General features: G+C 40.1%; 1 protein-coding gene across 4 annotated transcripts in view; it reads left to right on the forward strand.

Annotated features, from left to right (window-relative positions):
• KDM4C (lysine demethylase 4C) overlaps window positions 1–25,300 on the forward strand; it is a 465,635-nt gene that overhangs the window by 414,194 nt on the left and 26,141 nt on the right. For all 4 annotated transcript variants that reach the window (XM_066257226.1, XM_066257228.1, XM_066257229.1 and 1 more), the window contains one exon: window positions 7,902–8,072. In XM_066257226.1, coding sequence (XP_066113323.1) covers window positions 7,902–8,072 — 171 coding nt within the window. The remainder of the gene's footprint in view (window positions 1–7,901; window positions 8,073–25,300) is intronic.

Here is a 25,300-nt window from a genome sequence, read left to right on the forward strand (position 1 = left end):
CTCTCACAGGAGGAGCCTGCCACAAGCTTTGGTTCAGCGGGTGGGGCGAGGCTGTGCTTCCGTGCCCTTGTTCAAGGGCAGGTTTCCTCCCCTTTGGGGGTTCCTGCCCTTCCCCCAAAGGCTGGATTGCAGGCGGCCCGCACCTTGGCTTGACCACTTTCGCGTGCCCCCTTTTCCCCAGCCGGGCAAGACCAAGCTCACACCTGGGCCTCAGTTGTGGCCAGCTGGCTTCTGCCCTTGCCGACAGAACCATACTTCCGCATCCTACGGCTGCCCCCCCCCACCCTCGGGCAAGCCCTCAGCTGTGTGGGTGGGGGTGCTGCAGCTCAGACCCTGAGACTCAGTACTGTAGTCCCGAAAATTCCCTCCTTCTAAGCAACTCTGCTCTAAGTACCGCAGGAGAGCTTGTTTGGCTGGTGTCCTGCTTCCCTTTGCTGGTATTGCTGTTTCTATGGGAAATATTCACTTCAGATTTTGGGAGTGACTCTTCCCAGGGGTTAGAGTGGCTGTCTCTCAAAGTGTTTCTCTCTGTGCCTCCTAGATTACACTCTCTTCCCACTGCTCTGGTCCTCTCCTCTCTCCCCATGCCCTGGAGCCCTGGGTAAGTGGTTGTGAGAGAGGTTTTCTGCATGGTCCCTTTAAGAAGAATCCTGGGTCGGAGAAATCAGTCTCTTTCTCACAAACAGTATTCTGACTTGTTTCCAGCTAAATACTGTCCATGTGCTTCTTCTAGGCTCTGGGGCTGCAGGCTGGGACTCTGTTTCTGGAGCTCAGGGCCCGCCCCTCTCTGCTAAACTCAATTCCCACAGCGTGAGTCTCTCCGGGCTGCTGTTCGCACCGGGGAGCTGGGCAGCCCTCTCTATGTTTCTGCTTTTCCTACCAGTCTCAGTGTGACTTCTTCAGTGTTCCTTGGTTGAAGAATCCTCTTAGTTTAGTCCAAAGTTGGTTTTTCCAGATGATGGTTCTTAAAATTAAGTTGTAATCCACTTTGGTTCTGGGAGGTGGAAGTTGGTACATCTGCCTACTCCATAGGCATCTTGTCTCTCCCCAAGACACTCCTAATGTTTTAAGGGGGAAAATAAGAAAAAAAATATTCTGAACAAAATGGTGTGTTAAAATTTTTAATAAAATACTGTATTTTTTGCTCCATAAAATGCATGAGCATCTTCCCCTCCACTTTTGGGGGGAAAAGTGTGTCTTATGGAGTGAAAAATACAGTAGATCTTACTATGGATTTGTTGTTATTTGAAGAATTAGAAACTTGCAAGGACTGTTGTATTTTACATTTAGTGTTTTCAATAATTGTTGAAGTAATACGTAATGAAAAATATAGAAAAGTATAAATACATAAAGAATCAAATAAATACAATTCTATTACCTAGAGTTATATAATACATTGTTAACAGTTTAGTACATTTTTCTTAGTATTTATTTTACCTGTTATCTGTGTATGTGACAAACCATCACAACATTTAATGGTTTAAAACAATGACAACTCTTTGCTGGTGATTCTGTTTTAGGTTGGGCTCAGCTGGATGGTTGTTCTGTTCCAGGATGGTTGCCTCATTCATCTGTGGTTAGCTGCAGAACAGTTTGTTTTTTCTTGGCTGGATTCTCTTACATGCCTAGGGCCTCAGCTCTGTCAATGTGATCTCTCATATGCTATCAGAGTAACTTGAGTTTATCCACATGACAGAGTCTAGGGCCCCTGGAGAGACAACAGAAGTGTGTACCAGGCCTCTTGAGCAAAAGGCTTTGAAATACCATACTATTGCCTCTGTTGTAGTCCTTTGGCTAGCCCAGATTTGAATGATGGGGAAGTAAACTCCAGCTCTTGATGAGAAGGGTTGCAAAGTCAAATTTCAAAGGATGTGGGAAAAAGGAGGAATAAGGTTGGTGGGCATTTTTGTAACTTATTATAGTGTGTGTATGTTGTGTATGCATATATGAAAATGGAGATCATATGCAATTATTTCTACATTTTTCATCACCAGAGAGGCTCTAAATCTCAGTTGCTATTTTAGTGATGTGAGTTACTAGGGAGAATAAATGAATTTTTATGTGAGAAATTCCTCAAAAGTTATGTAGAACAGAAGAGATAGGTACTCAATAGATCATAGTTTAAAAAGAAAGCAAGCCCTGGCCGGTTGGCTCAGCGGTAGAGCATCGGCCTAGCGTGCGGAGGACCCGGGTTCGATTCCCAGCCAGGGCACATAGGAGAAGCACCCATTTGCTTCTCCACCCCTCCGCCGCGCCTTCCTCTCTGTCTCTCTCTTCCCCTCCTGCGCAGTCAAGGCTCCATTGGAGCAAAGATGGCCCGGGCGCTGGGGATGGCTCTGTGGCCTCTGCCTCAGGCGCTGGAGTGGCTCTGGTCGCAACATGGCGACACCCAGGATGGGCAGAGCATCGCCCCCTGGTGGGCAGAGCATCGCCCCATGGTGGGCGTGCCAGGTAGATCCCGGTCGGGCGTATGCGGGAGTCTGTCTGACTGTCTCTCCCTGTTTCCAGCTTCAGAAAAATGCAAAAAAAAAGAAAGAAAGAAAAAAAAAAAAGCAAGAGGAAATGTAAGTTCTTTAGGCAACTGCTTGAATTCCATCGGTCTCATTTCCTGCTTTTTGTTTTATTTCTCCTCTGATTTCTTTCCGCATTTACTCTCCTAGCAGATGATAATGGGAGGACACCTGTTCCTGGGCCCCACTTCAGCCTCTAACCAGCTCTGAGACCTTGGAAAAGTGACTTGGCTTTGTACCTTAGTTACTTCTTCTATTAAATGAAAATAACAACTATCTCACAGAGTTATTGGGGAATATTTAAATCTCATGTATACAGATTCGTGTTGGAAATTCTAGATGTGCTACTGTTTCCCAGGAATTCTTTGAGGCTTTTATGGAATTTCTAGAATATTTTCTTACTTAATAGTTTTTTTTTTATATCCTCTGCATCTCAAATTGATTTTAACTATTCTTTGAAAGAAGTTGTGTTAAAAAATAACACTTTATTTCTGCTTTGTGCATGTTAAAGAAAATTTGACTTTCACAACCTTAACCTCACACTAATCTTCAAAATACCATAGCCATTTATTTAATCTGATGGAGCCCCCTTGCATAATCTCTGTCTTCTCTGATCAGAAATGACATTTTTAATACCAATAGATTCTTAGGCTTTTCTGACAGAAAATATTTTTGGGGATGTATAATCAGTTATGAGATATGCTTATCAATAAATTTTTCTTGCAACAATAAATCAGAAAAGCTATCAAAATAGCATTATGAAAAAATCTGTTTTGTTTAGTACTTCCCATGAAATGGTCATGCTTGAAGTTTATGAAAATTTTGGTTTAGATGGAGTCTGTATATTTAATTTGTGTGCTGGCTATCTTTCCAAACAGTCAGTTTGCATAAATTTCATGTCCTAAGCGGGAAGAAAATGGTTGTGGTCTGGTGTCACCTTTTTTCTGTCAAGTTCGTATCACTTTTCTTTTTCTTAACTACTGTTACCACTTTCTACTCCCTGCAATTTTCACTGTAAACCTTTTTTTATTCCTTTCCCACCAACATACATGCCTCCCCACCCCAAGGAGGAGGAGTGTTTTCCTGAAACTTTCTTCTGTTTTTCTTTGCAATTTTCTGAACAATGAATGAATTGGATTAATTCTCTCCCATTTGAAAATGTGTTTGTATCTATCCTCATAGTTCATTCATTTTTTTCTTCATGGATTCATTCATTTAGTCATTCACTCATTATTCAGCAACAGTGTTGTACATACCCTGCTGGATGCCATGAATTAAAAGACAAATATGCCCTGACTACGTCCCATGGATTATTGCATCTATATTGTTCTCTTACTTCAAAAGGTTAGCCAGGTGGAGAAATGAAATAGGAAACTAGGTAATTATTGTGGCATGTGTAACATATTTATCCTATGGCCTATCTGTTAAAGGTTCCTACTTCGAGCATAGTACATTCAAATCACTACAGGCCTCTTTCTGTTTTCCTTTGGTGAAATGTTTACACACTTAACTACACCTAAAGGCACAGAAAAATTCTCCAACCTACCCAGATGTCATTGGGGAATGATTTTAAGGAATAAAATATCCTTTTATTTTGTTAGGCAGGTGAGGAACCAGATGGCCGAGCTCACTCTATAAGTGACCGTTAGGAACATGTTTGCTGGAAGTTGCCCCTTGTCCAAAACATGAGCATCTTTGTCCTTCCTTCCTTACTGCAGGCCCTCATCTCTTCCCTGGACTGTTGCAGTAAGCTCCACCAGCACCATCTTTACCTGTAGTCATACACACATGGATCATTTTTCTACTGCACCCAAAACTTTCAGTGGCTTCCTTAGGGTCACAGGATAATGTCGAGATTCCTTAGGATGGCATGAGAACTGTCCTCCTCTCTACTTTCTCCTCTCTCCTCCCCTCTCACAGCAGCAGGACTCCCTGCAGTTTCTAGAACAGAACAGGCTGTTTCTGGCCTCTGGGCCTTTGTTCATGCCCATCACTCTGCTTGCTCCATTTCCCTCCTCCCTAATTCCGTGCATGAATACGAAGTCATGCTCTAGATCAGTGGTCCCCAACCCTGGGCCGCGGACCGGTACCGGTCTGTGAGCCATTTGGTACCGGTCCGCAGAGAAAGAATAAATAACTTACATTATTTCTGTTTTATTTATATTTAAGTCTGAACGATGTTTTATTTTTTAAAAATGACCAGATTCCCTCTGTTAAATCCATCTAAGACTCACCCTTGACGCTTGTCTCGTAAGTTCAACAATTATGTTTAAAAATACCACAGTTTTTATGCCAGTCGCATAATTTTATTTTGTGCATTTATCTGTCCCACCCTAAAGGCCGGTCCATGAAAATATTTTCTGACATTAAACTGGTCCGTGGCCCAAAAAAGGTTGGGGACCACTGCTCTAGATGACATGCTAGAATATGTCCCATTAGCCTCTGTCATGCCACCTGTGAGATGACTTTGTGGCACTTACCTGTGTGGCCTGTCCTGAGGAACAGGAACCAAGTTTTAGTGGTTCTTGTGTATTTGAGTCCCCAGCACCAGGGTGTTTTGTGCCCACTGGCTAGCGACACAAGACTATTGAAGAAATTGGTGAATTAATGCTTCACTGGGCGTGTGTTCTGTAGTTTCTAGAAGGAAATGATCAAACATAGTACTTTATTTGTCCTCTAAAAGGTGGTTTAGCCTTTTCTGAAATTTAGGGAAAAGAATAAGTAAAGCCTCTATTAGAACTGAGATTCGGAATGATGACACTATAACCCAGTGGTGTTCTAAATACTCCTGATGGAAAATACCTGGCTTTTTCTGTAGGAATAGGGGGCATTTCAAAATAATGTTTGTGTCTTGGGGACAATGAGACTGTGCCTTCCAGGGCCGATTTATCAAAGGGCCTGGACCTTCCCAAGTGCTTGATGCAGGGCCTCTCTAAAGGGTCAGAGCTTGTGGCGAGTGAATCAGGTCAACAAATGAGACTCGGAGTTGGGAAGTAAAGGGGACCCAGAGCTTGAGAGCCAACTTTCCATGTGGGTTTGTAGGAGTACTTGAAAAGGCAGCAACAGCCTATCCTGAAAAACAAAATAAATAAAACCCCTCAAAATACAACAAACTCACACTTCTGGAGTATTTACTATGAACTCTGCCAGGCATTTTTGAAAGACATAATCCTGAAATCTTCTGCTTCCATAGCATGGTGTGTGTACCCTGAGACCTGGCTCTGCTGTTCTGCAAGGCTACAGATTTGGTGGAAAAAGAAGAGTAAAAATTAAAAGAGAAAGAGGAGTGGAGTCTATAATTCAGGGCTGTGTTCTCAGGGAAGCACTGTGGCCCACCATGACTATCCAGCTGTTACCAGCATGAGCTGATAATGGAACTTTATCATTAATGTTTAATTTTAAAATGAAATGATGTGTCTTGTTTAATTTTTATACTCTAAAGCTATTAGTTCAGCTCTCTCATAGGCTTTCACAAAGTAGCTGGGTGTATTCTAAGATTGACCACATGAGTAAAGGGGTTTATGTTCTTAAAGCCAGGATTCTCACTGAGAAATAAGGGACACACACATACAGATGGGGGGAGGTGTCAAAGAACCTTGTGGGGATGAGTAGGGATTTCACTGTGAACTTAAGACCTCTAACATATATGCATATGTATTCATGCATGTGTGTGCATGTGTGCATATGTGCATATATTTCCTTACTCTGTCTTCTGGAAGGGTCAAGAAGCAAAGAGACTTCTGTAATAATTAATAATAAGCACATCTAAGCACCTGCATGTTTGTCTCTAATATCACTCTTCTCTAAAGGAAGCCACATCCCCCAGGGGAATGCCAACATCTTGTTAGGCCAGGAACTAAGAAACTGCTTTATAAAAAGTCTAAAGGGGTACAGGAAACAGTTTGAAGAGGCTTAGTTGACCAAATCTGGGATAATCAGAGCACAGAAATAACTATGGTATTGATTATAAACAATTGTGGAGGAGGAATTATTAACTTCACACTGATAATGGATGGGTGGATACATCTGGGGAGAATAGGCTCCTTTGCTTAAGAAATGACAAATGCCATCTAGTAACTGCAGAGGGAGGAAATACGGGAGCAGAACAAATCAGCACCTCAGCACCACAATAGTAAAGGCTGGGTCAGGCAAGGCTCATCAATGGATACTAACCCCAACAGCTAGTAACTGCAGAGGGAGGGAGTGTGAGAGCAGGACAAATCAGCACCTCAGCACCACCATAGTAAAGGCTGGGTCGGGCAAGGCTCATCAATGGATACTAACCCCAACAGCTAGTAACTGCAGAGGGAGGGAGTACGGGAGCAGAACAAATCAGCACCTCAGCACCACGATAGTAAAGGCTGGGTCAGGCAAGGCTCATCAATGGATACTAACCCCAAGCAGAAGTGTGTCAGAACAGAATATTTGCATGATGTTAAAATTTCTGTCACAGATTGCTTATTAGTTGTCAGGGGAAAAAGGATAATTATGAAGTGGAGAAATTGGACTGTATATTGACCAGGATCATAATTCACATCGCCATTGAGAGGCAGACAATCATAATGTGTCTCCAAATGTGATATCCTGAGAACACAGCATCACCTATGTGGTGTCCTGGCCCAGAATGTACAGCCTGGATCTAATCATGAGGAAATATCAGACAAATGCTCTATTTAGAAAGCAGGGGAAGGGAGAAGTGTATCCTTCAAAAGTATCACAATCATAAAAGACGAAGAACAGCTGTGGAAATGTTCCAGACTAAAGGAGGCTAAAGAGATGTGGCAACTGACCCTAGACTGGATCCTGTACTTAAGAGCATGGACTGGAGTAAGGGGAGCCCTAAAGGTCATTAACAAAATGCTCAGTTGACAACATTGGAATATGCATTGTAGAGGATTGTGTCAATATTAAGTTTCCTAAAGTTAGTAACTATAACTGTTATAAAAACTATGGTTACATAAAGGAAAATCCTTCTTCTTAGAAAACCCACACTGATATATTTAGCAATAAAAGTTAAGCTCAAATGGTTGGTGGAGAGAGGCTAACACACACAATTTTATATATACTTAAATATACACATAAGTAAAATAGAGACATAATATGAAAATAAAGGAAATAGTAAAACATTAATAGCAATAGAGAACAATAGCTGAATCTGGGTAAAGGGTCAAGAGTATATTGGTGTTTTTGTACCATTCATATTAATGCAACTTTTCAGGCTGGGTTTAAGTCTGGAAGTATTCCCCAATAAAAAGTTTAAAAAATTAAAAAAAAAACCTATTTTTACTAAGTCAGTGATTGATTTTTAAATAAATATTTCTTTTATTTTCTGTCCTTTTCTCTTCTCTTTCTCCTCTTTCTTTTCTCTCTTCTCTCTCCACCCCTCTTTAGAAGTTCAAGACTGGTGAGAAGGGCATCTTCGTGGGGCAGACCGTCATCACGAAGCATCGGAACACTCGGTATTATAGCTGCAGAGTGATCGCTGTGACATCACAGACCTTCTATGAAGTCATGTTTGATGATGGCTCCTTCAGCAGAGACACGTTTCCTGAGGATATTGTGGTAAGTTCCTAGGGTGCCTGTTCCCTAGTTAACTTTTTGTGTGACTAAAATGGCTGTACCTTTCTGGAATCTTTTGGAGTAACTCATTTCACTTACTATTTCATTCAGGTGTGCTGTTTTCCCTCCACAAAGAAATATTGTTTTCTAGGAGGTTCCTTAGCCTTCATCATTCTTAATGGTAGCCAGGTAAACTTATACTCATTTTCCCAAATTTTTTTAATTAAATGAGAAATGTATGTGGCCAGCAAACATAAAATGCGAGTTCACCTATTCTTTTCTATTATAATTATATCTGAATACCTTTATTACTTCTTTATGCTCAACTGATGAATATGGCTTTTATTAATCTGACAGTGACATCTGTGATCTGACAGACATCTATGGATGTTTCATATGTGGGTAACAAAAATCACACAGTAAAAAGGCTGTGATTTTTACTGAGTTTCTTAACTGTTCTGGAATGGTATATGTTTATGTTCCTCCATCTACTGTCTGTCTCCCTCCTCTGTTCCATCAGTGAACCCTTGGGGATTATTTAGAGGAACTAGTTGATGTGTTTTAGGAACTTATTTTTAGCAGGATGTTTCACAAAAAGAACGCTTTCCACAGAAGAGTTTTGTAACTGAGATCAATCAAATAGCTGGGATCAGGGTTAGTGTAGTGGTCATCTTGTTCCCTTATGTGTTTAAGGGAAGTATCAATTGGGGAGCCAGGCCTCAATAGTGTAGTCATAACTTCTGCCCTGTTCTAGGTCTATTGATGCTTTACTCTTTGTATTTAGACATTTCTTAATGACTCCTTAATAGTAATAATTATGTTATGTACAATTGAGATTTCTCATAAATATTTCTATAACTTTGGTCTCCTGGGGCTAAAGAAACATTGATTTAGCTTTGTTATGCTTACTTCTCTATGCTGTTAAGAGACACAAGTTTGTAAACAAAAATGACCTTATTTGAAAGATTTTAAAGCAAATGAATTTAGACAAATTAACAATGCCAGGACTTGATCATACACCAAAAGGGTGAGTTGTGATTCTTTGCAAAATTCTAACTGGAGTGTCACTTTGCTGCGTTGCCATCACCATTCATAAACCGCAGCCCTTAGGTAAAACATGCTCTTGTTAGAATAGGTTGTCCCTTTAAGCATGCAGTTCACAGTCACTGAGAAACCTACCTGCCAAGCATCATACGGGTACTAGCAAAAATAAGATGAGAGCAGGTGTGATTCCTGTTCAGTCTAGGGGGCAGGCAGGCTGGTAAATGGATGCTTTTTGTAAGTGTTATCAATGCTATGAATGAACCAGATGCAACTCTCCACATGTTGGGTGAAGAAGAATGAGTAATAGATTCTACAGTGGCCTGACCAGGCAGTGGCGCAGTGGATACAGCGTCGGACTAGGACGCGGAGGACCCACATTCAAAACCCTGAGGTCACCAGCTTGAGCGCAGGCTCATCTGGGTTGAGTGCAGGCTCACCAGCTTGAGCCCAAGGTCACTGGCTTGAGCAAGGAAGGGGTCACTCAGTCTGCTGTAGCCCCCCAATCAAGGCTCATATGAGAAAGCAATCAATGTACAACTAAGGTGCTGCAATGAAGAATTGATGCTTCTCATCTCTCTCCTTCCTGTCTGTCTGTCCCTGTCTATCCCTGTTTCTGTCACACACCCACACACAAAAAGAGACTCCACAGGGTTGGTCAGGCTGCACTCACTGACATGCGCCACATGCCAGGGCTGCTTCAGAACCGAATGTGTATGAACTTGCGGTATTTCTTCCTCACAGCCTTATGTGCTAGGTACTACCATTTTTCACACTTGCTTCTGAGGAAACTGAGCCACAGAGAGGTAAATCACATTCCCAAGGTCATATATAACTCATAAGTATCAGATGAAAAAGTATTCAATTTCAGAGTCTGGCTTTAGAGCTTCTGTTCTTAACCCTGAGAAGAAAGGACATTTAAAATAGGAGGAGGAGCCCTGGTTGGTTGGTTAAGTGGATAGAGTGTCAGCCCAGTATATGGACGTCCCAGGTTCAATTCCTGGTCAGGGCACACAGGAGAAGCAACCATCTGCTTCTCTATCCCCACTCTCTCCCCCTTTTCTCCCTCTTCGCCTCCCATAGCCAGTGGCTCTATTGTTTCAAGTGTTATCCCTGGCTGCTGAGGATAGCTTGATTGATTCAAACATCAGCCTCAGATGAGGGTTGTCAGGTGGATCCGGGTTGGGGCGCATGCTGGAGTCTGTCTCACTATCTCCCCACCTCAAAAAAAAAAAAAGAAAAGAAAAGAAAACAGGAGGAGACAGAATTTGCAAGGCCATAAAATATACGAGAGACTGAGGCCCTTGACTTTCGCCAGCCTTGTCTAGGCTACACGCTTATTCCAGAGTCAGCCTTCTTTTGTGCAATCTGGAATGCTGAGCCAGCAAAAGAGAGAATACTTTGGGGGAGAGCATGGTGAAAATGTGATAAAAGTCTTCTGAGCACTGACCCTCAAACCTGAGCAAATGGCTAGGTCCTTGTCCTTGCTAGTGTTAATGAATCCTACATTTCCTTTCACTTACAAGCCTCCGTACACCCAGTCTGCTTTAAGCTTTTCCGGAATGTCTTTAACTTGAACATTGGAAAGAGTGTCTGTGATCCTGGAAGCTTTTTGAAATTCCTCAAGTCTTTGACACCTTTTGTTCCCACTCTCTGCGAACCCAAGGAAATTTAGTTTCCAGTGTATGTGGGTGTTGTGAGAAGAACACTGGCTCTAAAATTTATGATTGTTTGGAAGCACCATTGAAATCAACAAGAATGGAAAATCAAAATTTTTTACAGCTTGATTAGCTTTACTTAATATATTTGGTAAAGGTTTGAAGGGTGTATACGTGTGCATGTGTGTGGTCAGAGCCCTAGCCTTAGAAGGAAGACAGCACTGCAGTGGTGTGAGGGGCACAGATTGGAGCGGGGACCCACCTGAATTTGTGTGAATGGTCATTTCTTCAGGGAAAAAATATTATAGTCATCTGCGAGCAGATCTTCTCTTTTTCACCCAATCCTTCCTCCCTTGATACCCCCCACCCCCACCCCTTCCCATCTCTCACATTTTTGGTTACTTGTTTCAGGGCTCTTACACCCAGTAAGAATGTTTCCATCACGTTGTATTTTCAGATCTCACATACTTTTTCATAGCATCGCCTTTTGTTGGCTTCTGTGGCTTCTTACTCTTTGTTATCTTGATGCTGAGTGATACGTCTCCAAGACCTCTTTGGTGGCTCTGTAGGGCAAGTTTTTTTCCTTATAATATTTCATCAGTCAGAGTTTTCCAGAGAAACAGACCAATAGGGTGTATTTATATGTATTTAATATCGTAAATATATTAAAAGTGTGTGTGTGTGTGTGTGTGTGTGTGTGTGTGTGTGAGAGAGAGAGAGAGAGAGAGAGAGAGAGAGAGAGAGAGAGAGAGATTTATTGGCTCATGTGGTTATGGAGGCTGACAGGTCTGAAGATCTGTAGTGGGCAAGCCAGTGGTGTAGTTCTAGTCTGAGGCTGAAGGGCTAAGAACCAAGAGAGTTGATTGCATGGATATTGTCTGAAGGTTCATAGGCCAGAGACCTAGGAAGAGCCCATGTTTCATTTAGAATCTAAGGCAGGAAAAAGATGAGCCCAGTTCAAAGGCAGTCAGCCAGGAGGAATTCCTTTTTAGGGGGATGTGGGAGGTCACCTTTTTTGTTCTATTCAGATCTGCAATTCATTGGGTGAGGCCCACTGACATTGGGGAGGGTAATCTGCTTTACTCATTTTATCAATTCAAATACTAAACTCATCTAAACCACCCTCACAGACTCACCCAGAATAATATTTGACCGATATCTGGGTACTCTGTGGCCCAATTAAATAAAACAAACCATCACAAATATATTATCCTGAGGCATTTTAGAAGACTCTTTACCTTGTGCTACCACAAGCTCTGAATCTATGGCAGAGTGTAATTTTTTTTCCATAAAACAATGACTACATTGTTTTAATCAGTTTGTAAGAAGAGGTCATGATATTTTAAGACAAACTTTTAAAATTTAGAGGTTTACCAAGGATTGTTTGGGGGGGTCTGTGTTTCTCACTGAAATTAATGAAAGCCACATGATTAAATGACTTTGTAATATGTCACCTAGACTTTAGTTTGAGATAGGGGAATTTGAAGTTATGTTTTAAGATATATTGATGAGTATAATTAAGTAATTATAAATATATTTACATGTAAATTATATTGATTCCCCTATGTGATATGATATAAATAAGTTGATACCATCCTTTTTTAGTCCATGTGGCTTAAGTGCTGTGAATGTCCCAATTCTAGTTGTTTTTCGGGGGGGGGGGGGGTTCTGTATTTTTCTGAAGCCGGAAACGGGGAGAGACAGACAGACTCCCGCATGTGCCCGACTGGGATCCACCCAGCACGCCCACCAGGGGGCGAGGCTCTGCCCACCAGGGGGCGATGCTCTGCCCCTCGGGGGTGTCGCTCTGTTGCGACCAGAGCCACTCTAGCGCCTGGGGCAGAGGCTGAGGAGCCATCCCCAGCGCCCGGGCCATCTTTGCTCCAGTGGAGCCTCGCCAGCAGGAGGGGAAGAGAGAGACAGAGAGGAAGGAGAGGGGGAGGGGTGGAGAAGCAGATGGGTGCTTCTCCTATGTGCCCTGGCCGGGAATTGAACCCGGGACTTCTGCACGCCAGGCCGATGCTCTACCACTGAGCCAACTGGCCAGGGCCCCCAATTCTAGTTTTGAGATTCATCTGACGAGATCGGGCGCGTTCAGGGTGGTATGGCCGTAGACTTGAGATTCATCTACATCAGACTGTCTTCTGGGAGATGGGGATCCGGCTTGATATTCTAATATGGAGTTTCATTAGGCAATAAGAAAAATGTAATCAGGCCCGTTTCTGTCTCATTATCTTGCAGATTGTAGCAGAATAATTATTTGGTGGAAACACTAAATGCATCATTCCACATTCCTCAGAGAAATCTTGTTTTCATTAGACGATATACCCATGGCATCTGAAACTGGCAGTAGAAAATGATTTTTTTCTTCTGTTTGTCTGAAAACTCTCTAATCCACACAATGTGCTTATCAGGTGTGAGTGCCGCTGGGTAGGTTTTCTGCCTCAAATGCAATGTGAAGTCAGTGTTACTGGCTACTGAAGAATGAGCCTTTCTAAGCTGCAGGGACTTGGTAACTAGAACGGCTGCAGGGTACAGCACAATGACAGTTTTTTAACTATGAAAATCAGATTTAGAATATCAAGTTAAATCATCCCTAACTATTTATGTGTCGTGAATATATTCCCTTCTGGAGCCTGACACTTCAGTAAAGAAAGTTGCATTCCCTCATTTATAGAATCACTGATTACAAATCATTTTATAAACCCATAAAAGAGAACCTTTAATGCAGGCTGGCTTATCCATGTTTTAAAATAAGTTTGCCAAGCATTAAAATGCCTGTGTTAGGATTATGTGACTAGAGAGAGTATTTGAAGCTGCAGGGAGAAACATTCTTTGGACTACCAGGAAATTGATTTTCATACCTAGGTACTTCATTTCTGTGATAGCCAGAAAAATGTCCCAAAATTTTCCTCTCAATAGTACACCTGCAGAATGTATGTATCAGCCCAGTTAGACTCCGCATGCAATCTGTAGCTGTCAGGGGCAGTAATAAAACCTGTATTGCAACTCGCCTCCACCTGTCAGTCTATGAAATTATGACATGCTTCCTGATGAATCTCTTTGTCTCCTACTGTTTTTATGGGAAGGAAAGTTGCCCACCCAAGAGATTCAATGAGCACAGAGATTCCAGGGCCTACTTTGAACCTCTGCTAAAACATGGCATCCTCTAGCCTGCCCGTGTCAGTGCTAGAGTGAGGACTGCTCCTCTTAGTCAGAATTTAGGGTTCATTTCAAGGGAAGAAGTTGGTGCAACAGGATCTGGATAGTTCTAGGACGAGCACTTAACATTCACCAGTGACCCGTGAGAAGAGAAACAGGACCATTTAGAAATTCGGCAGTAAGAGTTCACCACTGAAGTTTCCATGAGGGCTTGCTGCATTTTTCGTCCTCTATTGAAGTGTGAAAAGAGCATCAGAACTACACCCTTCAGGATTCTAGGGGTGTAGTGTTGTTTTTGTGGGCTGTACGGTGCAAACTGAAGTTCTTAGAGCTAATTTTTTTTCTCAGTTTTTTTAAGCGAATTGCTTAAACTTTTGAGACTCAGTTTTTTTCCCCACTAAAAAGGGAATAATAATTTCTACCATTTAGAATCATCAATAGGACTAAATGAGACAAATGCCTGACATAGTAGACACAAAATCTTTTTTTGTTGTTGTTAAGATATTAACTTCAGTCTGTGGAAGTTTTTCTTTTTTTCCTTTTATCTCTCCATCCAATTTATGCTGTCTTTTCTGATCTTGATGAAGTTTGGTTAGAAGGTGTGTCCTCAGAACTTTGTTCCTACTTGTTAGGTTATACAGTGCCTGTGTGTGTGCAAGGTCACTGTGTCTGCTTCTGTCTGCCTGGCAAATAGGTCAGAGGACTCTGAAAGTTGTGGAGGCGAGAGAAAATACCCAAGCAGGTGGGGCTGAGAAACAGAAAAAAGCTGTTCCCAGAAGCAGTTCTGCTACGGGATCCTGGGAAGCATTTTTAGATTCCTTTGGGCTCTTAGGCTTGAGGTGCCCTAGATTTTCAAGTCTGGTGGAAGTCACACCTTGTCCCAGACCTTCTGTTATTTTTGCTCCAGACTAATGCCCCAACCACTCTGCTTCCCTTCCCTGAGCCTTCATTGTTGTTTTTCTAGAATCAATCAACTTTGCCAGAAAAGTCTCCAGAAACTTTGTTGGTTGAGGATTCATATGGCCCGCATGGCATTTGACTCTCTCTCTACTGAGGACCTGCCAGCCTATGGGACAGAGGCTTTACCAAATTCCTGTTGATTTCCACTTTACCTTGGGAAGCCCTTTATACATGAAAAGAATACCCGTAATTACTTTGATTTTAGTCAAGATTAAGTTTAAAATTTACTTTTCTAAGTCTTCAACTTCAGCTGATAAATTTTGTTTCATTAATATATCCAATAGTTTTACATAAAATAAGAACAAACTCATTTGTTCTTTGATTAATGTTTATAAAATTATAAATTTGAAAGATCAATCCTAATCATTTTACATTTAAGTAATCAAATTCCTTGGACATCTTAAATATGATTATAGATTTATTATATATGATTCTCACAAATGTCACAATTTTTCTAAGTACTTTCTAAATGCATAATTCTAATAAATCAGACATTAGTTTAGCTGTTCAAATTCTCCTATGTATTTCAAACATCTTCAGAAAACAAGTAACATAAAGCAGTACAATATAAAACATCACTGTACCTTTGTAAATAATTTACAGTGGATTCTATTTAAACACAACTTAACTGATACTTAAATTGAAAGAATGTACCCACCACAGGGAAAAGTATTACTATTAATATCTTGACTAGGAATTTACTAAGAAAAAGATAATCAAAGAACCTCAGGGCCATTCACAGGCAGAGTTTGGTTGTATGTTTGAAAACTAAACCCACAGCTGCTGGGCAGGGGCTTCTAATTGAGGTCAGATTTTATCTGTTATATCAGTTCTCTAAACCTTGTGCCTTTCACTGAGGCCCTAACTGGTCTCATGAGTTTCATGAACTGTCTCAGGTTAGTGAAGTAGGGTACTTAACCAGGCCCTGGGATTTTATTTTCTTTATATAATTCTTGTGTGGCTTTTTGCATTAAAGGCTGGGGCATACAAATGGGACATTGAAGCCCTTATTTGAGTTGGACTCCCTGTCTGGTTTATAAATTGTATGTAGGTTACTGACCATGGTTCTGTAGCTGTCATTTTGATAATTTCCATAGAGCATTAGTGATCCTCTGAAGAAAAGTATGCCATTGCCTGATGTTTCATGCAGATTAACTAGTTGCCCTGAAGACATGCTCTCAGTACGTTTTTCTTAAAACATATACCTTCCTCACTTGACAGTGTTTCTCTCACTTGTCTTTTGATAATTGTCCCAAGGTGATTATTTTGGAGAACTTATTCCCAGGAGAAAGGTTTCTGGTATATTTTTTCAAAGGGGAATCAAGTATAGCATCTCATTTTCTGTCTAAAAAAATCAGAAGAACGACATTGAACCTGGGGCAGTTTTTTAATTTCCAGGACTTCATTGTCTCTTTTCAGTGCAGAGGTTAAACCCAACAGTGGCAGGTGCCATGAACTAAATCTCCCCTGTGTTTGGAAATATCTAGTGATAGCATTCATTTTTATCTGTGTTCAGCATTATGCCAGGGACCATAGGTATTCAAATGTGTATAAGCATAGGTATAGGAATAATCCTGGGTGTCTGCAGGCAAAATAAAGATTAAGAAAAAAGGTGTTTTCAGAAACATTCTGTGACTTGGAACTCTAGAAAGTTCCTGCATGCATGGCTTTCAAGTCAGCCATGCATGCAGCGGCAGAGGTCAGGTTGACCAAGGGACACCTTTTGTCAATGGGCCACCTCACCTTTGGGAATTCATGCCCTATTCCAGCCCATTTGTGCTATTTGTTCATTACTGATGTTTCTTACTAAAGCCTCCACCAGTAGCTGATCCACAAGATTTTACAAAAAAAATATCCAATGATGTTTATTGAAAATAAGTTCAGAGATGAATTTATTCATCTCTGAAAGTAATTGTGATGGGCCAGAATGTTGAAGCATATCACACTGGGTTGAGCTGAGTTACTGACTTGTAAGAATCCTTTATGTATTTTAGGTACAAGTCTATTGTTGGATGATTTGTTTTTTTGTTTGTTTGTTTGTTTGTTTTGTGTGTGTTTTTCCAAAGCTGGAAACGGGGAGAGACAGTCAGACAGACTCCCGCATGTGCCTGACCGGGATCCACCCGGCACGCCCACCAGGGGGCGATGCTGTGCCCCTCCAGGGGCCCTCTCTGTCGCGACCAGAGCCACCCCAGCGCCTGGGGCAGAAGCCAAGGAGCCATCCCCAGCGCCCGGGCCATCTCCGCTCCAATGGAGCCTCCGCTGCGGGAGGGGAAGAGAGAGACAGAGAGGAAGGAGAGGGGGAGGGGTGGGGAAGCAGATGGGCGCCTCTCCTGTGTGCCCCAGCTGGGAATTGAACCCGGGACCCCTTGCACGCCAGGCCGACGCTCCACCACTGAGCCAACTGGCCAGGGCCTGTATTTTTTCTTTTAATCCAATTAATATTTCATTATATGAATATAATATTTTGCTTATCTACTCACCAGTTGATAGACATTGGATTATTTCCAGTTTGGAGCTATTGTGATTAGTGCTGCTATGAACACTTGCTTTGAAGCCTTTTGTGTGGACATGTGTTTTCATTTCTCTGAGATAAATCTCTAGGAGTAGAATTACTGAGTTATATGTTAGAGGATGTTTGGCTTCTAATGTATGAGGTTTTAGTTTCTCTGCATCCTCACCAATGCCTGATATTATCAGTCTTTGGATATTACCATTATAGTGGTTGTGTAGTCGTATCTCAGTGTGATTTTAATTTTTATTTCCCTGATAACTAATGATTTTGAGCAGCTTTTCGAGTGCTTATTAGCCATTCCTGCATCATCTTTGTTGAAAAGCTTATTAAAATATTTTACTTATTTTTCAGTTGAATTGCAAGTTTGTTTTTATGTTCTGTAGATGGACCCTTTGTAAGATGTATGGTTTATAAATATTTTCTCCTGATTTGTATAATCAATTTCTTAATAGTATCTGAAGAGCAAAAGTTATAAATTTTGATGAAACCCAGTTTATCAATAACTCCTTTATGAATCACAGTTTTAGTTCCTATCTTAAAAAAATCTTTGCCTAACTCAAGATCACAAAGATTTTCTCTTATGTTTTCTTCTAGAGTTTTATGGTTTTAGGTCTTGCATTTAGAACTAGATCCATTTTGAGTTAATTTTTGTGTATGGTGTGAGGTTCAATGAAAACCATACAATCTAATTTAATGAATTGTGATAAGGATTAAGTGGGAAATTTATAACCATCATAGTGCAGCTCCTTCCACGTGATAGGTTCCTTTCTGCTCTTTGACTTATTAACTTTCTCAAAATTGTACTACAGAAGGGGAAAACTTATTTTAATTGTTTCTTTTAATATTCTGAACTTCAAGAAAGCCATTTTGACAGCTCATTTTCATATCTATTCTATATTTACTATCAGGAATCTTTTGCAAATGCATATTATATAGATCTTCAAATTTTTAATCTCAACATTATAATTTCTATATCTTTAGAGAAAAAGTAGAGCATACCAGTTAAAATAGTGGTTCCTTCTGTGATAAGATCTTAAATATGATAAATGTGCTTAGATCTAAAAAAATACTTTGACCTATTTTAGATCACCATTTCTAAGATTATATTTTAAACCAGGGCATATTTTGTTTTTCCAAAGAAATAAAGGAGGGGTGGGGGGTTCTTTTTGTTAGCATTGTAATGGAAATTAATGAAGAACTGCTTACTTAAGGAAGAAATTAAACTCTGTTTCCTATTTTAACTTGAAATTGTCTGTCACAGCACTTATGTCATTTTGATATTTGACATCCACTAAGTTTCAAGCTTCTTGGAAAAAGGACCATGTCTGTTTAAGATACCAGTATGTAACAAGTTCTCAATATAGAATCTGGTGATAGTAAGTGTATAATAAATAGTTGTTGAATTAAACAATGAGTGAATGATTAGTAACAATCATCACATATTCAGGTATTGAGTTTGTTTTTCTAAGTTATATTTTACACAATTATTATTATTTTTTAAAAATTTTAAGACTTAATTTATTCATTTTAGAGAGAGAGAGAAGGGGGGGAGGAGCAGGAAGCATCAACTTCCATATGTACCTTGACCAGGCAAGCCCAGGGTTTTGAACCAGCAACCTCACTGTTCCAGGCCAATGCTTTATCCTTTGTGCCACCACAGGTCAGGCAGTATATTTCATTGCTCACAAAAATTATGGGAGATTTTAAAATTAATATGAAACGATATTAAAACCCCTTAATTTTTGTGAGAAGTATATTTTAAAATTTATTATCAATATCAAGAATTGATTTTAAATTTGAATCCAAGTTTATATTGTATCATGCCTTTCCTGGTAAAGAATATTTAGTTCATAGAGTAGGACTGTATTCCAACATCTTGTAGGGTTTTGGCTTCCATATAAGAACCCTTTAAAGAATAAGGTCTGTAGTCCTGAAAATATTTGAGAACAGTGGTTCAGGTGAAGTGAGTTGTTATGGATGATCCCACTGCTATGAGAATGAGTACTCTCTGAGAGGGCTAAGGGACCCCTGGAATTGATGTAGCTGGTAGTACGTGTGTCTGCCCGAAGGTAGGATGGTTGGGAAATGTCTCCAGAGGCCTTAGCTGGCTCCCCTATGAATGTTTAGCTCTGAACTGTCAATATTAATGACATCATTTCTAAATCTCAAAGCAGGCTAAATAAACTTTAATAGAAAATATAACATAATGAAATTTTCTTATTCCTTTTAATAAATATATGGTCAGATGTTATTGTTGCTTTACAACATAGTATCAAAATGTCAGCATTCATTATTGACCCTTCTATATCTCTTTAAATGAAAGTGGTACACTAGCTGTCTGTGATGCAAAGTGTCAAACTTTAAATCTTTTTTTGCTCTAACTTCATTTTGATCTCAAAATGAAATACTGGCACCCTGACTATTGTATAACCATGTATGTTTCATAAATGCCTTAAATTTTCCACAGCTGACCCTTCTTGTAACACAATGTATGCAAGCACAATGTTCTGCACACAGTTTCTGAAATATATAGCTAACATTGAGAGCTTCCTGAGGCAACTAGTCAATGGGGAGGCTCCTGTTCACAAGCCCTTTTACAAAATCTCTCACCTCTACCTAATTACCAAGTGTGGACACACTGGGATACGGCATATCAATGGAGATACATCCCGGAAGCTATTGGGCTCACAGATGAACAGAGTTTATGTTCCTATTTAACCATGGGGTTTAAATTATTTTGGTAATAGAGTGAATTTAGATTACTGTTTGCTAAGAATATCCAGTAGAAGTCAATACTGTTTACTTGGTGATGAACTGACACCCCCTTTATTTTAGTATTTCACTTTTATACCTTATTTGAAAGAGTTAGCTGATTTTCTCGATGAGACAGAACCAGTATTAAATCTGGACTTTTTGTTTTGCTAAACAAATTATATTTTGAGATCAGAGTATGTGGGTAAAGGCAGAAGAGCAATGATATAAGGAAATATGAAGAGAGATTAGGCATAGTGTATTTTTCCTTTCACATTCTAATCTTTCCCACACTTAGGAAATGATCTCAGCTAAGAAGTGGGTGAAAAACTTGGACATTGTGACCTGCTCACTTTTTGTTGGTTGTGTGAGTTTCTGTAAATCAGCTACCCTGCACCATCCTATTTCTTGGCTTCTATAGAATGGAGGATGTTAACGTTTTCAAGTCTTCTAGGCTTTAGATATCTTATTCAAGACCATTAAACATAAAGAATGTTTAACTCCTTTAAATGTTACAGTAGTACAATGTGTTGAATAATGATTTATACATGATTTTGCAAATAATGTGATGTGATCTGTGCCTAAAAAAGATGCCTTTTACAGATTAATTGGTAATAATAGCTTAGTATGGGGGGGGAGTTTAAGTTATCCGTATTTCTGGTAGTATAGTTATATGGATATATTTATAGGTTATTGTTTAATAAAACATACTCGATATTTACCCTTTTTAGCCTTTAATTAAGGATAATGTGACCCAATGATTCCTTTATATGTGACATACTTTTTTGGGGTCGAGGGGAATAACATAAAATTGAGTCTTCTAAAACAATGTATCTGATTTATACCATAAAGGTAGTGGTTAGCACATGATTTATACCATAAAAGTAGTGATTAACACATAACAAAGCAGCCAATATCTGAGCTTTGTTGAAATGGGAACTTTAAAAGAATGATTGAAAAAATGTGAATGAATGGGAGCATCATTATTATTAGGTGACATTCTATAATGAGATAGGATATACGTACCTGTATCAAGGCTTATACCAGGGAGCTAATGGCTATATGAGACCCTATAGCTTTGCTTCCTCTTACTAGGTATTTTATTCCCTCCCTGGGCAAGGAATTTTTAATTGATTTGTATATGAAATTTAATATTTTATTTAAAGTTATAGATTTATTTCAATACTAATAAAACCCCTTTTCTATATTATTTATGCTGAAACTACCCCATGCCATTAGTTATGTTTTTATAGGGTTTTGTTTGTTTTGTGCTGTGTTTTGCTTTTCTCTTTGTTTGCATGAAGTTGGAAGGTAAAGATTTAACCATTTTCTAAGAGTATGTTTCCTCCGAAGAAGGGTAATGAGGATGCAAACAGGGTATGTGTTGCTCCCCAGTTCTCTTTTTCCCTTCAAGAGTGAAGGGCTTGTTTTGATGTAGAAGGCTGATGCTCCCCCAGGAAGTCCTTCCTCTTGTAGAAGAAGACTCCCACAGGGCACACTGTTGATAAGCCACATCCAGGTACTACCTGCATCTGGTGATTTGTGGATTCTGTCATTAAGGGGTATCTTACTTCAATAAGCAGTAGCCTTACCAAATATTTTTGTTTATAGTAAGTACCTATTCTGGAAATATGATGGTGAGAAATAAAATTGAAATGGTTTGAGCTCTCATAGAATTTACAGTTTGTTGCAAAAGAGTAATATATGAGAGTTACACTAATAAAAATATACTTCAAATTGAGATAAGTCCTGGGATGATAGGAATATAATCCTGTAAGAACATGTAATAAAAAACAAACAAGCCTTAGGTAGATAAGCGATCAGTGTGAGAAATAAGGATGCACTAAGTAAGCAAAAGGGAGAGGGAGAGTATTCCAGGCAGAGCATACAGAGGCTGTTGGCAAGAAGGAGCTGCTCAGGTTGCTAAAAGAGGTAAATTTATGAGCCTGAAGAAGGAAGAAAAGGCCAGACCAGGTTAGGCTTTGAAAACTATGTTATAGCGTTGGGTCTTGACTGTAAGAGCAGGGGGAAGCCATTGATGGTCTTTAAGCCGAAATCAACATGAAGACATTTGTTATGGAGCATTTTCTTTGACTGTAGTAGAGAAAATAAATTGGAGAGTGGGCTATAGTGGATGCTGGGGGGCTGGTTAGGAGGGCATTATAGTAGTAGAAGAGTCTGAAATACATTTAAGGAGGTAGAATGAAAAGGACTTAGTGATGGACTGGTTTGGGACTGAAGAAGAAAGAGGTGTCAAAGATACTCCCAGAGTGCTGGCCTGCTCAGCCGAATGGAAGATGAAGCCCATTAGTGAGACAGGGAATGCTGGAAGAAGCCAAGGTTTCAGGACCAATATTGTGAATTCAGACTTTAAATGTTCAGACTTGACCATATTGACCTTCATTTCTTTGTTCCCTGCTTTTCTCATCTAGAGTAATTAATTGCATGTAGGATCATTCCAAGACCCCTAGCTCCTGAAGCATAGGCTTTTGGTTTTTCATTTTGGTCTCAGAGTTGAAGGGATGCTGAGTGAAAAGCCCCATGCCACAGTGTAAGAGCAGACATGCGATATTTCATAAATGGTATGGCCAGGCCCTTCATTTTCATATCTAAATGGATATATTGTAACACACACACAATTACCTCTCATCCATTTGATAAAAGTGAATGTTTGCCCAAGTAATTCCTCCACATGACAATATGGCCACCAAAGCTAATGAGTCATATTTACCCTTAATGGGCCTTCCATCCTGACATTTAAACTGAGATGACTGAACATTATGCAATTCATCCTAGCTCCCTTAGACCATAGCTCTCTTCAGCACTCATTACTGACTTAGCTTTCCCTACCCCTGTTTTCTGAACATTTAGCCTTGGTGCTCCCCCTGGGACTTTCACTCCCCCTTTGCCTTCAGCGGCTCTGCCTCCACCACCCCTAGGCTCCTGCATCACCTTATGAACCATGTAAGAGCGGGACGTCTGCTCTGTGCCCTGAGAATGGCTCTCATTTTCTGAAGGAGATGGACTATACAACCTTCCAGAGTCTCAACACCCCTCATTTTTTAGATTCATATACCTTCTGTAAAGGGAAGCATCACTGACATGTCTGTTGACCAAATATATGTGGTTAGGAGTAATAACAAGAATTAGCTAATATCTAACAATCAAAATTGTGCGACATGCCCATGGTTGGCTAAAGTGCAAAAAGAAAGAAGGGTATGAGATGAAAAGTACAAGTCTTGCAGCACCCCACATCTAGATGCAGTCCCACCTTCTGCTTGTATATTTCAGGGTGTTTAAAATGGATAGACAAACTGTGTGTGTGTGTGTGCGCGCGCACATATGTATATGCAGATCTTTGAATGCACCTGGGATATTGACTTGCGAAAAGTGAGGAATGCATTATGTATAGTACTAATGTTACTGCTAATTAGTTGTTAGTGATGGATGTTTAAAACTGGTTACTGGCAAAGTCATCACCTTTAATCTTCCTCTACTTCCATGTTTACTTTTTCATAGGATCATCCTGGGGACTTACTTGTTCCTCTACCTCTTACTTTACCTATAATAGCCAGGCTCAGCTGTTCTGGCTCCATCAACGCCTCCACTGACCCCTCTTTTAGATGCCCATATACCCCAAGGCCCCTCTTTTTGGTGTATCTTTGACTCATAGTTGCCAGTACATGCAAATCTACATCAGTTCAAAACTAGGTGTTTGTTGCAATGAACGTAACTGAGGAAGCTAATAAAATCTCATGGACTTTTTTTGGGGGGAAGGACAGATTGAAAAAAAAAACCATATCATAATCGAAATATTATTTGACTAGTCAGTGTTCATTAAGCAAATTACATGTTAGCAAGAATCAGGCTTCAAAGAAAGATTAATGTCTGGCATGAAAAGAATAGAGAAATTACTATTTCAGAAGTTCATTATCTATCAGAAAAAGGGCACAAGATAATTTTTTGTGTAATGCTAAACCAGACATTCCAAGCTGGAGGGTGATCAGTAAAGCTAAATTCACTGCCCTCCTATAATATGTTTTTAAGCTTTTCGATTAAAATCTCATGTTTGGATAAATCTGACAGTGGTATGTTATCTATAATTTTCATTCTTGTCTGGAAACCTACACATAGCAAAATTCTCCTTAGATTCTCATTAAGATTGCTTCAATTTGACATTCTTTTGACAACACAAGAATCATTTGGGGAGTGTTGGGTTCAAGTTCAGAGGCAAGGGACATGAGGCTGCGAGGTGCCAGGAGCAGAAGATACTCGGAGCCATAGGTGGTGTAGGCAAATAGGACATGCTTTATTGGTGGCAGCAGCAACAACAGCAACCATGGCAGTCAGCAGCACCCCACCAGGCCACTGGCAGGCCACTGACCCTGCACTTAGGCCGTCTGGCTAACCAGACAATAGTGATGCTTAGCCAACAACTATGTCCTTGGTTACATAAGGTGCTTACATTAAGGCAGTGCTCAAGGTCCTGTGTCCTTGGTTGCATCAGGTGTTATGACTATACAGCTGAAAAACAAGCAAGCAAGCCTCCTGAAATTTCTGCCTTCCCTTTAGATAATAATGTTGAGTAAATAGATTGATGCATTATCCTCTCCCCAACCATCTCATTTATCTGTCTATAATTTACCATTTGTGAATAGACTAGCCTCCGTGGAAAGAAGCTGATAGTAATTACACATGACCTGTTTTTCATAAGACAGTCTCTTATGAACATGATTGTTTAAGTTTATGCATTTGCATTAAACCTGAAAGGAAGGGCATGTTAAGTTAACAGAAAGAGATGCAGTAGCTTACATGAAAAGTATTTATAGAGTCGGGTTGCTCACGTTTCATTGCTATGTTCAGGCACATTTGCAACTTTGAGGAAATTCTGGATTACTTCATTTGTACGTACATATACTGAAGGACTTTACTACTTCTGAATTAACAGAATACAAGCTGACATTTTTTGACAAATCATATTCTCCCAAATCCTTTGTCCTCACCCTTTCCTGGTTCTCCATTTTAATTCTCTATTTAAAATCCTCTCCAGGTGTTACTCATTTGCTCAAAACCTTGCACTGCTGAGCTGTGAAATGCAAAATTAAATTAAATTATAGCCATCTCTTGCTGAGTTTTGACACTGT

Source organism: Saccopteryx bilineata, chromosome 2 (genome assembly GCF_036850765.1).
Source record: "Saccopteryx bilineata isolate mSacBil1 chromosome 2, mSacBil1_pri_phased_curated, whole genome shotgun sequence".
NCBI lineage: Eukaryota > Metazoa > Chordata > Mammalia > Chiroptera > Emballonuridae > Saccopteryx > Saccopteryx bilineata.